The following is a 15455-nucleotide window of genomic DNA, read 5'->3' as shown; positions in this document are numbered from 1 at the left end:
CATTAATACTGTGCCTGATGATTATAGAAAGTATAAATCTCCACTAGCTGAATGTGTGCTATTCCCAGATTTGGGGGGCGGGAGGGGGGGAATCTTTCCTCTTAGTCCTTATGGAGTCAACTTCTCCAGGTCACCCTTACTGTTGCTTTTCATTTACATGAATAACCACGTTGGTCATGGCACAAAACGGAGATTTTGGCACCACGTGAAGCTGTTTTGGAGGAAAATGCATACTTTTCTATCTCGTAACTGGTAATGCCTTTCTCCACCACAATATATTGATAATTTAACAGGCATATTTGTTCTTAATCTGTGGGAAACAATTCTAGCCGCTAGTAACTCTGGGCAAGTCAAGGAGAAAGCAGCTTTAGGACCACAAAGTTAAAAAAAAGATCAGCCAGCAGGTTTCATCTGTAAGGAATTCTGTCCAGGTTGCCCCTCCCCCCTTTTTAAAATTCAAGACAAAGGGCGCTTATTTAAATAGGGTAAACTCAGAAAATTCCTAGAAAGCATGTAGAGTTGACACATACTCAGCTGACAGCATCCTTTCAGGGTTAGGGCCTGTGAAATCTCCGCGAGAGGAACTTAGTAATTATTCCTCAATAAGATGGCATTTAACAGGCCTCTCTGAAACTCACTTGTTTCAAAGCTAAGGCAGATGGTGTAGTTTCTAGAAACCATAGGGCCCTTCCAATCTTAGGCTTTGGGCATAATAATGACAAAAGTCAAGATTTAGGGTTCAGTTCCAGCTGATTTTATTTCCTTCTCAAAAAAAGTTATTTACAGAAGGTAAATATCAACAATCTGACAGGCAGTGAACTTGACATGATTAGCTGGCATGATTTTTTTCTTTTTTTTTCCCCCAAACATTGTTTTTTGTGGCCTTGAATTTTAAGACAAATATTCTACACGGCATATTGCACAGGATGGATGGCAAAAAAAAGTTTAAAAACAAAAACCCTTAACGGAACTGCCTTAAAAGGCAGACGTCCTAGTGCCTGTCATGTTATATTAAACATACATACACACAATCTTTTTGCTTATTATAATACAGACTTAAATGTACAAAGATGTTTTCCACTTTTTTCAATCTTTAAACACAACAGCTATAAACCTGAACACATATGCTATCATCATGCCATAAGACTAAAACAATTATATTTAGCGACAAGTAGAAAGGATTAAATAGTCAAATACAAGAATGAAAAACGCAGTACATAGTGTCGCGAACTCAAATCGGCATTTAGATAGATCCAGTGGTTTAAACGGCACGTTTTTGTTTATAAAAAAAGTGCAAAAAAGATGTGGTTTACAAGTTAAAGCTACAGGATCCCTTTTTGCTGTAAATGCCCCAGTTTTAAAGCCTCTGGATAAAACAGTATTTTGCTTAAAAAATTTGTTTTTCTTAAAATCATACAGTGTTTGGCTAATTCTCCTCCCCCTTTTTATAGGACTGAGATCGAAGGATGGACACTGGTGGCAGGTTAAGGGATACTGTCACTTTAAGAAGCCTGCAGATTGAAGTGTAAACATGGAGAAATTAGGGGCTGATTTTTTTAAACTGTGAGATATTAACCAGCCGCCCTATTATAAAATCAGGAAATCCAAACAGCGATTTACACCGATTAACACCCCCTTTATATATTTTTTACAAAAATACACTGAGAAAATAATCAAACGTTTTCATCTCTCTTGTCTTTTTTTGTTTTTTTAAAAGTGTCAAAAGTCTACATTTAAATATAAAAAATTAAAAGTTAAAACTCTAGCCCTTCAGTGAAGGAGACGTAAAATGGCGTGGGTAACAACAACTACAAAAAAAAAAAGAAAGAAAGAAAAAAAGGAAGGAAGGAGTAAATAAGGAAGTAAAAAGAAAAAAAAAAGCAAAAGAAAGAAAAAAGGGACAAAATAAGAAAAAAAAATGTTTGGCCAGTATAAATACGTCCACATATAAAATGGCATCTGATTACATTTACAAGGAAAAAAAAAAAAAGAAAAAAAAAAAAACGAGGATGGAGCATCGGTGAGGGAAAAAAACACGTCTTCTCATTTACACCTATAAGGAATAAACACATACACACTGAGAAAAAATTTGGTCCTGAATTGTTTTTTAAAGTCCAGCACAGATTTGAGTTGCGTTTGAATCCTTTAAAGAGTTAAGAATGAAAAAAAGCTGGTGATAATTTCTGTCGTAGGAATCAAACATAGCGCCATCTATCTGCTTTTTATATTATCCTACACTATTTTAAAAACTGCTCAACAGTCTTATACAGAAATCTTTAAAAGATAGACAGGATAACATGCTATATTAACCCCACCAGTGAAATAATCCAACACCATCACGATTCCGATTAAGAGAAGCAAAAAACCTTTTTTTTCCCCCCGACACCACTCGCCCTCCACTGCCCCGGTACCACATCAGACAGTCTCCTCTCCTCCGCGCCTGCGGGCCTTGAAGTCTCACCTCACTGATTTCAGTGATGCGGGAGGCGGAGGCCCAGGAGACGCCGCCACCTTCTCCCCAACGTGCAAATCCATTTCAGTTTTATTATTCGCCCCTTTCCAGTTCGTGTCTTTCTCCTCCCCGCCCCTCGCCCTGGCTGGTGTGGCTTTCCAACTAGGTTCTTGGGTCATTTCCGAGCGCCGGTCACTCAACATCTCCTCCTCCGGCTGCAGGGGCAAGAAAAAAAAAAAAAAAAAAGAAAAGAAAAAAAGAAAAAAAAAAAAAGGAGAGAGAGAAAAAAACCCCTCCAAAAACAAAACGGGAATTCGCCAGCGTGGAGTCTCTCAGTCCCGGCGCTCGGGTCCGTGCGACCCTCCAACATCCGCCGTCGGTCAAATTCGACTCCCCGGAGCCTTCTGTCTTCTTGGGGGAGGGGGGGGGGTTGGCGGAGAAGAAGGATGGGGGCGGGGATGCTGAGAACAAAACCCCCCGGGGGCGCGCTGTATTTTTTTTTTTTTCCTCCTCCTCTCCGGATCAAAAACCAAAAACCAAATATAAAACACCAAGGGGGCGATGAGAGAGGAACGAGATTCCTTCAGTCTCTTAGAAAACTACCAACTCGGCTTCTGGCCGGGGGTGCAGACAAGTCCGGAAGCTCGTTGGAAGCGGTGCGGGGCGGGGGGGGGGGGTCTCTTCAAGCAAAGGGGAGGAAACTCGAAGTCGCTTTTTCGCCATCAACAACAACATCAAGAACAACAATAAAAGGTCGCCCCTGTCTACCTCCGCCTCCGCCGCGTCCCTCCGGCCGGGGAGGTGGGGGATGGGAGCGCGGGTCCCCAAACGCCGCCGCGCTGCTCTCCGACCACCGGGACGCGGCCCAAGCCGGCCCTGCTCACTTTTTTTTTTTCCTTTTCCTTTTTCCTTTTTCTTTTTTTTCCCTTTTCTCTTGCAACTCTTTCTCTGTCCGCATTTTTTTTTTTTTTCTTTTTCCTCTCTGCCCCCTCCCCCCGCCCCCCGGCCCTCTTCTCCCAGCCCGCGCGCCCTTCAGTAGGTGAAGACCAGGTTGGAGATGCTGGACTCCAGCCAGTCTCCCGAGATCATCTCGCTCACCTCGGGCGTACAGTAGTCCGGGAACTCGAAGTGCGAGCCGGATCCAGGCTCGAAGTTAAAATCCAGGTCCCGGTCCAGCGCCGACGACGAGCTGAAGCTGCCCAGGGACATGCTCTCAAAGTTTGAGCTGGGGTTCAGGTCGAGCAGATCGTCTTCGAACTCGTCGTCCGAGGACGACGAGCCGGAGGAGGAGGAGGACGAGGAGGAGGAGGAGTGATGGGACGAGGCCGACGAGGACGCGTGCGAGGGCGCGCTGGACGGGGCGGGCGAGGCGGCGCGCAGGCTGGCGTAGCTACGGTGGTCGGCGGGCGAGCGGCCGGCGGCCGGCGACGAAGCGGCGCTGCTGCGGCCGCTCAGGCTCGGCCCGTCGGGCGAGCAGCCGGCGCCCCCCTCCTCGTACAGGCCGAGGGGGTCGCTGGGGTCGGCGCCCGCGCCCACGCCGCCGACGGGCGAGGACGACGCGCCCAGGCCGCCGAACAGGTAGACGCGCTTCACCTTTTTCTCGGTCAGGTGTTTACCCGGGGCCGCGAGGCCGGTGGAGGCCGAGGCCGCCGCCGAGGCCGAGGCGCCGGGAGTCCGCGTCTTGTACAGCGAGTGGTGGTCGGCGGCGGCGGCGGCGGCGCCCAGGGGCAGCAGGGCGGCGGCCCCCGCCTGCTCGGCCGCGAAAGAGGAGGCGGAGGTGGCCGCCGCTTTCCCGCCGCCCCCGCCCGCCAGAATGAGCTTGGCGTGGGGCTTGCCGACCCCGCCGCCCGCGCCGCCCGCCACTTTGGAGCCGCAGCTCTTTTTCTGCGCGGGTTTGGAGTTGGCGCCGCCGCCGCTCGCGCCGCCGCCTCCTCCCCCCGCGTTGCCGCTCCCGCCACCGCCGCCGCCCCCGTGGCCGCCCCCGCCGCTGCCACCGACCTTGTCGCCCTTCTCCCCCAGCTTGGAGGAGGAGGCGGCCGAGGAGCCGGAGTTAGCGTTGCCGGACTTCACCTTCTTCCTGGGCCGGTACTTGTAGTCGGGGTAGTCAGCCATGTGCTTGAGACGCAGCCGCTCCGCCTCTCGAATGAAAGGGATCTTGTCGCTGTCTTTGAGCAGTTTCCAGCGTTTGCCCAGCCGCTTGGAGATCTCGGCGTTGTGCATGTCGGGCGACTGCTCCATGATCTTGCGCCGCTCGATCTGCGACCATACCATGAAGGCGTTCATGGGCCTCTTGATGTGCCCGCTCGGCGTCTTGCACCAGCTCGGGTCGTCGGCCTTGCCGCCCGTGGAAGCGGTGGAGCCGGGAGTGGGGGAGGAGGCGATGCCCAGCTCGAGGCCGGCGCCCGAGTCCGAGCTCTCGCCGGCCAGCAGCGCTTCCGTGTTCTCGGCGTTGTTGGTTTGCTGCACCATGGCCCCGGCTCGGCGGGCGCCCACGCGCGCTCACACCCTTGCGGCGGCCGCGGCGCAATCGCCGGGCCCTCCCGGCTCCCGGGGCCAAGCGCACGCCGAGCTGGGGCACGCGCGCGGCGGCCGAGCGGGCGGCTCAACTCCCGACCGGGGCGGAGGTGGGCGAAGAGAGAAAAGTCTCCAAAAGATGCGGGGCGGGAGTACTCCGCCTCTTGCAGAGGAGTTATAGTTCCCAGGCTGGAGAGTCTCCCTCCCTCTCTCTCTCGCTCTTCTCTCTCTCACCGCGCCGCAGTTTGCGCTGTCTCTCGGCTCTTGAGTCCTGGAGACCGTGCTAAAGTGGAGAGGAGTTTCTTGAATGCTGGTTGCTGAAGCTTCGAATGCAAGTTTCTCGCCGCCTCCCAAGCAAGTCTGTTTTTTTTTTTTTTCCTTCCCCTGAAGCAGTTGATTCCAGTTCACGAGCGTTCTCAGGAGCTCAGGAAAGCGACATAGTCTCTATCACTTAGTCCCTCTCCTACAATGCAAAGCAGAAAAGACTCTGGCTCCAGGACTCTCTGTGGGCGGAATCGGTACTAAGGAGTTTGTGCAATTATTTTGTTGCAAGGTAGGAAGCCAAAAAGCCTTCATGCAACAGACTGGCATGAATAAATGTATGTTTCCCCCTCCCTTCTGCAAGAAGGGAGCTGGTAATGGCAGAGTTCCTCCAATGCAGACTCTTAAAGAGCGTGCAAGAACTAGAGACCCGGGAGCGAAACAGGCCTCTTCCCCTCACACACTGTTTCCCTTGCTGCAGCTTAGAGCAGACCCCAATTCCGCCTCGCGTCTCTTTATCCTTTCCCAGTCTTGGCCGCGGCCAATCAGCCGCTGTAACCAACGCTTCCTCGAGCCAAGCCCCTCCCCCGGGCTTCCCATTGGCTTGGAACCCGATGCAATAATAATCTCCGCGTGCAATGAGAAGCTCCAAATCTGACCTCATTCCAATTTACAGAGCAAACTTTTTAAAAGGGCTAGAAGTACAGCTGAGATTTCTGCTGCCTCTTTTCCTTTTGCTGTGCGTGCCTGCGTGTGCGTGTGCGTGTGTGGTGTGTGGTGTGTGAAGAGGATGTTAATGCATGAAATTATTAAGGGGAGAGACGGAAATGTATTCTAACCATTATGTTAGATAACAAGGGGCTTAGAAGGGGGGGAAGGGTGAAATACTGTAAATGGAAGCTCTCTGCTTAAAAGCCAAGTGATTATTTTTATTAGTTCTTTTCAGTATTGGAATAAAGAATCAGCCTCTAGTGCAAAATCTGTTCCTCGGCTCTTTCATAAAGCCAAGGATGTAAAAGGGGGAGGCAAAGCCATGACAATAAATCAATAGATATTGAAAATCATTAAGAAAGCAGTACCTAGACACCTGTCATCACAGTTATTTTAACAATTCCAGGTACAGCACAGATGTTGAAGTATTGTGTAAATCCCTTCAGAGCTATTTTGGTGCTGTTTCTGGAAGGCAGAGAAGAGGAATTTTTGCAATAATTACTTGCTCTCTTAACCAAACAAGGGTTAACTATGGTCATTTAATGATTTAAACTCCCCTATAAATCCTGGATAGCCCAAACAGAGGAGCTTTCCACTGGAACACATTAGGCAGTGTTCCATAGTTAACTCAATGGGAGAATTTCCGTAGAGTTTTGTGTAAGGTGATAATGGCGAGTAAAGGATGGGAATCAATTTTACTTTCTAAATATTTGTTTTCCACATTTTCAAAATTAAAGATAGCTTCACTCTCCATCCTTCTCTCCCCCACACCCTCCTCCTCCTTTCCTATATATATATTTTTTCTCCTATGTTTGTTACTTCAATCAAATGGAACTAAAAGGCCAAGGCAAAGAGAAACTGTAGAAGGCAGTGGTACTGGTAGCAGAAGAGAATGGAAACTCTGGATTTATATTAGACCTGGCTGCTAGTCCTTCTCACTGGTCCTGTGACCCTGGGGATATGACCAAGTCTCAGTTTTCCTCATCTGTGAGGTGGGAACACTAGGAACTACTTTATATAGGGTTGTTGTGAGGGTTCAATGAGCTTGATGTATAATAAGCCCTCAATGAATGCAATTATCCTTCCCTTGATAATTCAGATTCCAGAGACACTCCTTAAAGTAGAAGCAGCATGTTGTTCAAGAGACTAAAATCGAGGATGGCCACCAATGTGAAAAAATAATTACAGGTCATGGATGTGAACCATCCAAGGACCACAGTGGCAACCTTGTCATCCCAATGATTTGAAAAGAAACTTCATGAGCATCGTGAAGAATGCAGCAAAGAAAAGGTGCCTAGGTAGTCAGAATACATGTTAGTTTGGCCACAAACGTTTGTTCCAAGGTATGAAAATTAAAATTTTAGTAAAAATTGGTCTTCCCTAACACCATAATAGTAAACTGTTTTTCTACAGGCCAGTGATAAGTGGTTAGGTAGGGCTAACCCAACACAATTAGGTCAGCTTTCGATTCAGATCAAACTAGTGCTAGGCAGCAGATTTCTATTTATCTTGTCAAACTTTTGAAGTATGTAGGCTGGCGAGAGGCCCAGGTTGTCAGATTTAGAATTTTACTGGAAAGAACACCCTTTGGAGACATCTGACTGGATCTCTGAGGATCAACCACAAGCAAGAATGTTTTTGTGGGTAAAAGCAAATAATTTTTGACCAGTAGTTACCCAAGTTATATATTTTTTCCTTTAGAAGGAGAAACAAATCTTGAAAACAAACAAAAAACCCACAGGCACCTCTTTTGCATATAACAAAGTTGGGTGTGTCATCACACTTTTCATTTTCTTTAGTATTCCCACTACAGCACACCCCTACATGTTACCAATCTGACATAAAAATTACTCTAAGAGGTCTATTATTTATAAAATCAATATTTTCACCAGAATAAAAAAAAGAATAAATACTACGTTTATTTTGGGATTTGCACCAACTCATGATTTGAGGGTATGGCTAGTTTGTGATATTTCAGTCAAGGTGAGTGAATAATCAATGTAATTGATTATATTTCCAAAGCCATTTATGAGTCTACCAGTGAATATGATCAGGGAAAGGTGGAAGTTAATCAAAGCAGTCAGAGTACTTTTGTTTATGTTTAAAGCACGCACACGCACACACACAAAAGCACACAGAGTTTTTAAAGTGTGTACTAAAAATAATATCCACTGGCCTATTTCTATTGTTAGATGTCTTTTCTATACTTCAACAAATCTAATCGATGTCTTTAAGACATACCATAGTCACATGCCATTAAGGGAGAAAAACTGCCAATGAAACTAACATCCCCATGGTTGTAAGACAGCTGAGATGTTAAAAATGAAGAAGTTCTTCTTAGAATGAAGAAATATATTAGTAATTTCTATTGACTATAAGATTATTATAGTATATATGAATGCTTAGACTTCTGAAGTAGGTTTGTTCTTATGTGTTAGTAGTCCTCTTAAAATGTAAGAAAACATGTGACAAATGGCCTTTTATTAAAGTCATCTTTCTCACAAACTGAGTATGTGCACACTGGAATGTATTAGGCCTCTGAATACCAAATAATGAGATAAGATTTCTGTGTTCTCATTACCTAACTTCATATGCTTTGTAACCAGTTTTCCATTACTGACACTTTTTCCCAAATACCAGATATTTGGTGGCCCCTACTAAATCAGTACTCAGTGTTCCCTCTGCTGGCTTTGCAGTACATGAAGTAATTCTTAATGCTACTCTTTAAGCCATATTAACAGTAAACCAAGATAAAAAATTCTGCAGAAAAATATCTGTTTTAGAATAATAGACTAATTGTCTTTATTAGCAATGATGCTAGACATTCCAAATTTTGAATTAAGGTAAATATTTTATCTTATTTTATTTAGTTTCCATTGAATAATGGAACTGTATTTGAGATGTAATGTAATATTTGCTAATTCAGTTCTTTTCTTCTGCTCTCACACACCTGAACAACATAAAATCTCACATCCATAAAATGGTATGGGGTATAGATGGAAGTAAGATTCTATCCTACTGCTAAATATATTTCTATAGTATAGAGGGAGAAAAAAAACCTGAAGGGAAATTCGTTTAACAAATCTCTTAGATTTGAACTGATTTGCAAGATTTTGCCTTGCCTTGGTTGTAGAAATTGTGACTGTAGGACCTAGTCTGACCTGACAACTATTCAGTTCAAAGAACATAAAGAGGGGGGTGGGGAAACCTGCCTTTGTTACTTTAGCAGACAGGGAAGAAGCCTGAGAAATTGGATGTCATTGGCCTTTGCCAACTGAAAGGCCCCAGGCTTTTTGGTTCCACACCTTATGGAAAAGAACCCTCCATCCGAAGCTGATTTACTTCTCAATCAAGTAGACAAACATAACTTGCACTTCATCTTTTTGGGCTGATGAAACTGTATTGGAACTGGACTTCCCGGGGAAGGGGTGGGGTTGTATTGAAAAACAATGTATGGAAGTAATTCTTATTTGCAAAATATCAAAATAGGATTTGAGGTAAAATGAAGTCCACGAATTATTTTTACTCTTGGAATAAACTAAGAGATAAGAACCCTGCATTTCTAATAATTTTTACCATTTTCTCTCCCCTCCTAACCAGTGACCGGCACCTGGTAGGTGTATGTATGCACTTCATACCACCGCTAACTCACTTTTCCTTTCCTTTCAATTTTCTCATGAGAACAAGCAGAAAATGAGTGTTTGCACCGGGCCACGTAGATTTGAAGCACGAATACGAGCTTCTGTCCCATTTCGCGAAGCAGGAGCAAGGCACACCCATCGGGAACCCGGGTTTGCTCTGCCACCAGCCGGCCCCCAATCCGGGGAGAAGCAGCCGCCAGGTGGCAGCGCTGAGCCTCTCTGCGCCCACGAGCAGACGTGGGAAAACGTGGGGACGGTCGGACTTCTTTCTTCTCCCCCTTCCTCCTCTCCCGAACCCCTGTCATCCTCCACTACTCTACCTTCTTTAGGTAGCAGTTTAAACGATCAGCGGTTAATAGGGTGTGTCGGTGAATTCTGATCTTTTTAAAATCATAAATCAGAGTTTAGGGCAACGAACCGCCGCCTCCTGTTCACTTGTCAGAAGCTCCCAAAGACTGGGGACGCCAAGGCTGGCTCCCGTTTGGATCTAGTAACTGAACCGGGAGATTATCAATTACCGTGTCAGTGTCTTGCCGAAGCCGGAACGAGTTAGAAGGCTCTCTCCGAGGCGCGCCTTACTTAAGGACTAGGAAAGGCCGCCCCTCCTCCTCAGAAGATGGTTTCCCCCGGCCCGACGCCTCGCCGAGCGCCGCGACTCGGTGGCGCAGGCACCGCGCTCTTCCTGCCCTGAGCTCGGCGAGGATTCGGCGGGGATTAGCGGTGCTCAGTGTCGCTCCGCCGCGGCGGCTGAGCCTCGCCTGTCGATTACAGTTACAGGGAGGAAATAAATTGGAATCGACTCCGGCTGTGCTTTTTGGAGGAAAGTCTTTCCTACTGTAAACATGTTTCAGGCGATCCTGTCAGCAGCACTTTAACACCCGTCTTCCGTTAAGGGTTTACGACCGGGGAAGAAGCCGAAGAGACACACACACAACACACACGCCCCCTCGCCCTCGCCAGCTCCTAGCCCTCCTTTGAAGTTGCAATTGGCCGCGCTAGCCGTGGGGGGTGGGGGGGGGTCGTTTCCCGGGCGCTCGGCTCCTCCATCCCCCCACCCCACCCCCAAAGCCAGCTGGGCCCTCGGCCACCTTGCCCAGTTCCGCCCCTGACCGGAACTGACAGCCACTTGGCCCCCGATCTCCAGCGCGCCCACTGCCTTCGCTCTGGACGCCTGAACGCTCTGTGCGCGCTGTGCGTCTGGAACCCACGCTCCGGCTGGCATGCGACATTCGTACACGGGCTGGGCAGCCCCTCCCTGGTCCCGTTGAGCGTGCAGCTGTCTGGTCTCTTGCAGGAGGGCAGAGCAGGGTGTGTACGCGGCGGGCGAGGGGAGGAAAAAAAGCCGCAGGGCGAAGGGAGGTTGACAATTGGTTGCACCCGACCCTTCAAGAGTCCCCAGCGACTTCGGAGGGGCCAGCGTGCCTCGGTGCCCTCCCTCGTGCGGGAAGGCGGGGTGGGGGTGGGGTGGAGTGGCGGTGCCAGGGCCCCATGACAGGGGCGCACCGACGCCCCCAGTGCCTCGGCCCCGGGTCTCAGGTCTGGGAAGAGGGAGCTTCTGGCGGGTAAATCACTAGTAGAGGCTGCGCCCGAGACGCAGTTACTTAGAAGCAGAGCGTTCTGGAGGAGGGGTTCTGCTCGCTTTGTCCCCTTTGGATTCGCGTGTTTCTGGCTTTCCACAGGCCACCGTGGCAGCCAGGCCCGGGAGCAGGCGTCCGGGTGGGGCTGCCAACACCGTCCCCCCGCTGGGCTCCCCGAAACCGTCCCAGTGACCCCAGCACGCGGTGTGGATGGGAGCACAGCCCGTGGGATCCCCATCCCCCCAACGCAGCAGCCAAGTCGAAGCAATTACAGTTGGAGCCCCACGGGGGAAGCGGCTGATTTCACTTATGGAAAAACGCTTCAACAAGAGCTAACCTAAGCTAACGTTAGCAAACGGGTTGACCTACAATTGGAGGGTGTGCGAGGGCGGGCTGGGGTGGGCGCGTCTGCCAGGGAGGGAAACCCGCTGGGGAGTGGGCAGAGGGAAGCGAGGCAAAATGTCAGATAAGAGACCGAGAGGAAGAGGGGAGGGGGAGGAAGAAAGGCGCTCGATTGCCGAGAGGGAGGGTGGGAAGGCGCGGAGACTGCACGGGCTGCCAGGTGACGCGGGTCAGAGGCGAAGGGAGGCGGGCGCTCGGCGGGCAGCGGGCGCAGGACGCGCGGGCTCCGCCAGGCACCAGATCTCCTTGCTCCCAGCCCTCCCCTCCCCGGGTCCCTCTCGGCCCGACATCACGTGTGGCACTGAGGGCGGCTCATGGGGATGGGAGGGGTGGAGTGGAGCAGGGACCAAAGAACTCCGTGCCCCACACCGCGCTGCACACCTGGCACCCGGGACTCGCCATCTGCTCCCAGCTCACCGCCTTTCGGGCCAGGGCCGGGGGCTTGGAGAGATGTAAGGATAGTGCCTGGGGAGAAGATGACTGAGAGTCAACCGAGGCAATGAACTCAGTCAGTCAATGTTTATGGTGCCCCTACTGTGTGCCGAGTGTCCCCTCCAGCTGCTGGGCTCAGGAGCGCACCATCTGTTCCGCTGCGTATGTTGTACATTGTAAAATAAATTCAAAATTCGAACGATTATCTGTAAGAAAATTCGCCGTGCCAGGGAGGGCGGTTGAGGCGGTTTGGGGGTCTGGAGAGGTGATGAGTCTGGCAGAGTAAGGCATGAAAGTTCTGTGATTTTCCTCTGCTTTCTTAAGGATGAGTGATCCCCCCTCCCCGTGCTTCCCGTCCCACATTCTCAGAACACAGAGATCAAAATTAACAGTAACAATTTTAAAATAATAATTTAGTGACACTTAATCTGGGCTAGAAGGGTCCCCAAGTAACTGAAGCCTAGTTCATAAACGCTCAAACTTGACTCATTAATTTCACAAATATCACACCCAAACACTGCCTTATCAGAACCAGTGTTTTGTAATGTAACTTTACTATCCTGAGAGAAAATTTGTAGATAATATAACCTACTATGATTTAATATATTTTTTGAACCAACATAATGCTCAAACTACAATATAAAGGAGAAATAGGCACAAAATTTATAATACAATAATGTACATTTCAAATGTGCATGCCCAGACTGTATTTCACTAGAACATCCAAAATGTTGTCTAAAAGTTCCAAAATTCTCCCTAGGGAGTACTGTCCAGATGTGAATTATGAATTAAGGGTGCCAGGCAAGTACTAAGGAATGGGAATGCTATTGATATACCAAAGTCTTAAATTCACAGTGGATGATGTGGATTCTTGCAATAAATCAGCCTTCTGGTATTTATACCTTTCGTGGATCTTACCCCATCCACTCAGGATTTGGTCACATGACTTGTTTTGACCAATGGGGCATTAGCAAGCGTGACCCATGCAGAGGCTTGATAAGCGCCTGCACTTTGGGGTTTGGCCACTGGAAATCTAAAGAGCATTGTGTTGTGAAGAAGCTAGTCTGACTTACGGAAGGATAAAGGGCCCTATGGGGAGAAAGTGATGCCTTGCCAGCGCTAGTGTCCCAGGCATGTGACTGAGGCTATCTTGGACTTCAGTAGGATTGTCAGATGACTACAGCCACATGAGTGATCCCAGATGAGTCCAGTAGAAGAATCACTAGATTGACAACGCACAGAATTATGAGAACAATACATCGTTGTTTTAAATCACTATGTCTTGGGTGGCTTGTTATGCAGTAAGAGACGACAGAGTAGTAGTAATTACAGTACCATGTGATAGATGCTAAAATACAAATCTACCCAGAAGATTATCTTTCTTTAGTGATTCCAGATCTTCCTTATGAGTTCAATCAATATATTCATTAATGCTCATGGTGGATATAGGGGTTAGCTGGACTTGAATAACCCAGCTAGCTTATCTATTCTCGTTGCAAGTTGGGCTCCTTTACCATTTCCCAGATTTTCCTGAAATTCTTTCTCCTCTCAGGAGACCTGCTGCCACCAGCACTGTTGTTTGTCTGTCATCTCTGTCACTCCTTCTGCTGTCTGTGGCCTTTCCTGGCTAGTGTGTTTCTCTCCATTATTTTCTTTTTTCTTTTTCCTTCTTCCTGGTCTCACTTTTCATTTTCTGCTATTGCTTCATTTATTTACTTATGATCAGTAAACAGACCAACCATAGTAAGCCTTCAATTATTTGATTCTTTAGCTTATCTTGGCTTTTTAGTCATTGCTCCTGCTTGTAAATTTCTTTCAGTCAATTGTTGGAGGTGGGATGAGTATCAACTCTCTAGACCCTGGAAAAGTGTAGTGGTCACATACAGGGTGTGATTCTAATGCCATGGGATGGTGTACTAGTTAGGGTTCTCCAGAGAAACAGAACTAATATATATATACTATATGTATATAGTATATATGTATAGCCATATATATGTAATATATATGGCTGACAACTCTCAAGATTTAAAAGCCAATGGTGTGGTTTTAGTCCAAAGGCCAAGAGACTCAAGACCCCAGGAAGAGCTGATGTTTCAGTTGGAGTCTTAATGCAGGAAAAAAGCCAGTGTCCCAGTGTGCAGGCAGTCGGGCAGGGGGAATTCTCTCTTACTTGGGGGAGAGTCAGTTTTTTTGTTATCTTCAGGCCTTCCTTCGACCAACTGGTTGAGGCCCACCCACGTTAGGGAAAACCTTCATGGAAACCTTCACAAAAACTCCTTCACAGAAACACTCAGAACAATGTTTGACCAAATGTTCTGGGTACCTCATGACTTAGTAAAGTTGACACATAAAATTAACCATCACAGACAGTTACCAGTAGTCCTGCTTAGAGCATTGACTACTCAAGGATGGCCTTCAAGTATAGGTCGAATAAGTAGCCATCCAAGAAGGTGTTTTGATGAAAAATGGGAAGATCTTTAATCCTCCCTTCTGACATCTTAACCTTTCCCCCCACCGACCAATAAATAACAGCAAAGCTCATCCCTTTAGGTTATAATATATATTTTTCTAATTAAAATGCAGATTATCCAAGAAGGTGTTGCATTGAGCTACTATTAGGCAATAACAGCTTACAGTACAGTTGTTTACAATAGCTTTTCTAGTAGGTTCAAGTAGGTTTTAACATGAGTGGGAGGGGTTAAGGAAAGGGGTAAAAGAGAAGATCACTTTGAGTAGGGAAGGTTTAAATGCAGTGCTCTCAGCTACAGAGTATGGTGTGATGGATGAGAAAAGGAAGAACTAAAGGTTAAAATTTGCTGCCCCCTTTAAACATATAGCTATAATTTCCTGAGACTGGAAAGTCCCTGATGTTAATATGTACAATAGTATCACTAAAATTACTTCAAGTTTAAGGTATGGTATAGCTTAGCTCAGAATAGATATAGTTTTTCCTTTCATGTATATGCCTCAAAGGTAAAATGGAAAAGAAAAAAAAGACTCCAGAGGAAACTGCATACCTTGTAACTAAAAGGTATTCTTCACTAACTTTCCCTTAGAAATAATTTTATTGTGATAACCATTGCCTATAACATCTAGTAATCCAAACAACAGTTTCTAGAATATTAGAATTTGGAGGATTTTAAAAAAACAGTAATCTGAGAAAATGCTGTGTCTTTGTGTGAGTTTAGGTATTCCTTGCTGTATTTGCCTTTATAGGATGGACAATGCTGAGATGTAGATGTGTCCCGAAAACTCAATGACTCGACACATTAAAGTTCTTTCTTACTGATGCAAAGTCCACTGTGAGCCCAGCAACTCTCCAAAGTGGCTCCCTTTCCCAGCAGTGGCTTAGAGAACCAGGCTGAGTGGCTGTATATCTAAACTTGTGACCTTCCTGGTTGTCATGAAAGGGAGAGCATAGAGAACTCTTCCTCATGTTTAAATGCCTCTTCTAGAAAGCGACAC

At 47.2% G+C, this 15455-nt stretch overlaps 1 protein-coding gene across 8 annotated transcripts in view; it reads right to left on the bottom strand.

Moving 5' to 3' along the window:
• The window catches only part of SOX4 (SRY-box transcription factor 4), a 53812-nt gene extending 48746 nt beyond the window's left edge, over window positions 1-5066 (bottom strand). For 6 of the 8 annotated variants that reach the window (XR_014251310.1, XR_014251311.1, XR_014251312.1 and 3 more), the window contains exon 1: window positions 3551-5066. Coding sequence is in view for 3 of the 8 variants with exons in the window: in XM_082415199.1 (XP_082271325.1) it covers window positions 3551-4921 (1371 nt within the window). In the remaining 5 variants the exon portion in view is untranslated. Of the gene's footprint in view, window positions 1-731; window positions 2054-2653 lie in introns of those variants that run through there. The other 2 variants (XM_082415200.1, XM_082415198.1) reach the window with 2 other exon arrangements.
• Between the last annotated feature and the right edge of the window lie 10389 nt (window positions 5067-15455).

Source organism: Balaenoptera physalus, assembly GCF_965194825.1.
Source record: "Balaenoptera physalus genome assembly, chromosome: 11".
Classification (NCBI taxonomy): Eukaryota; Metazoa; Chordata; class Mammalia; order Artiodactyla; family Balaenopteridae; genus Balaenoptera; species Balaenoptera physalus.
The sequence above is the reverse complement of the archived record's forward strand: the minus strand, read 5'-3'. Positions and strand labels throughout refer to the sequence as shown.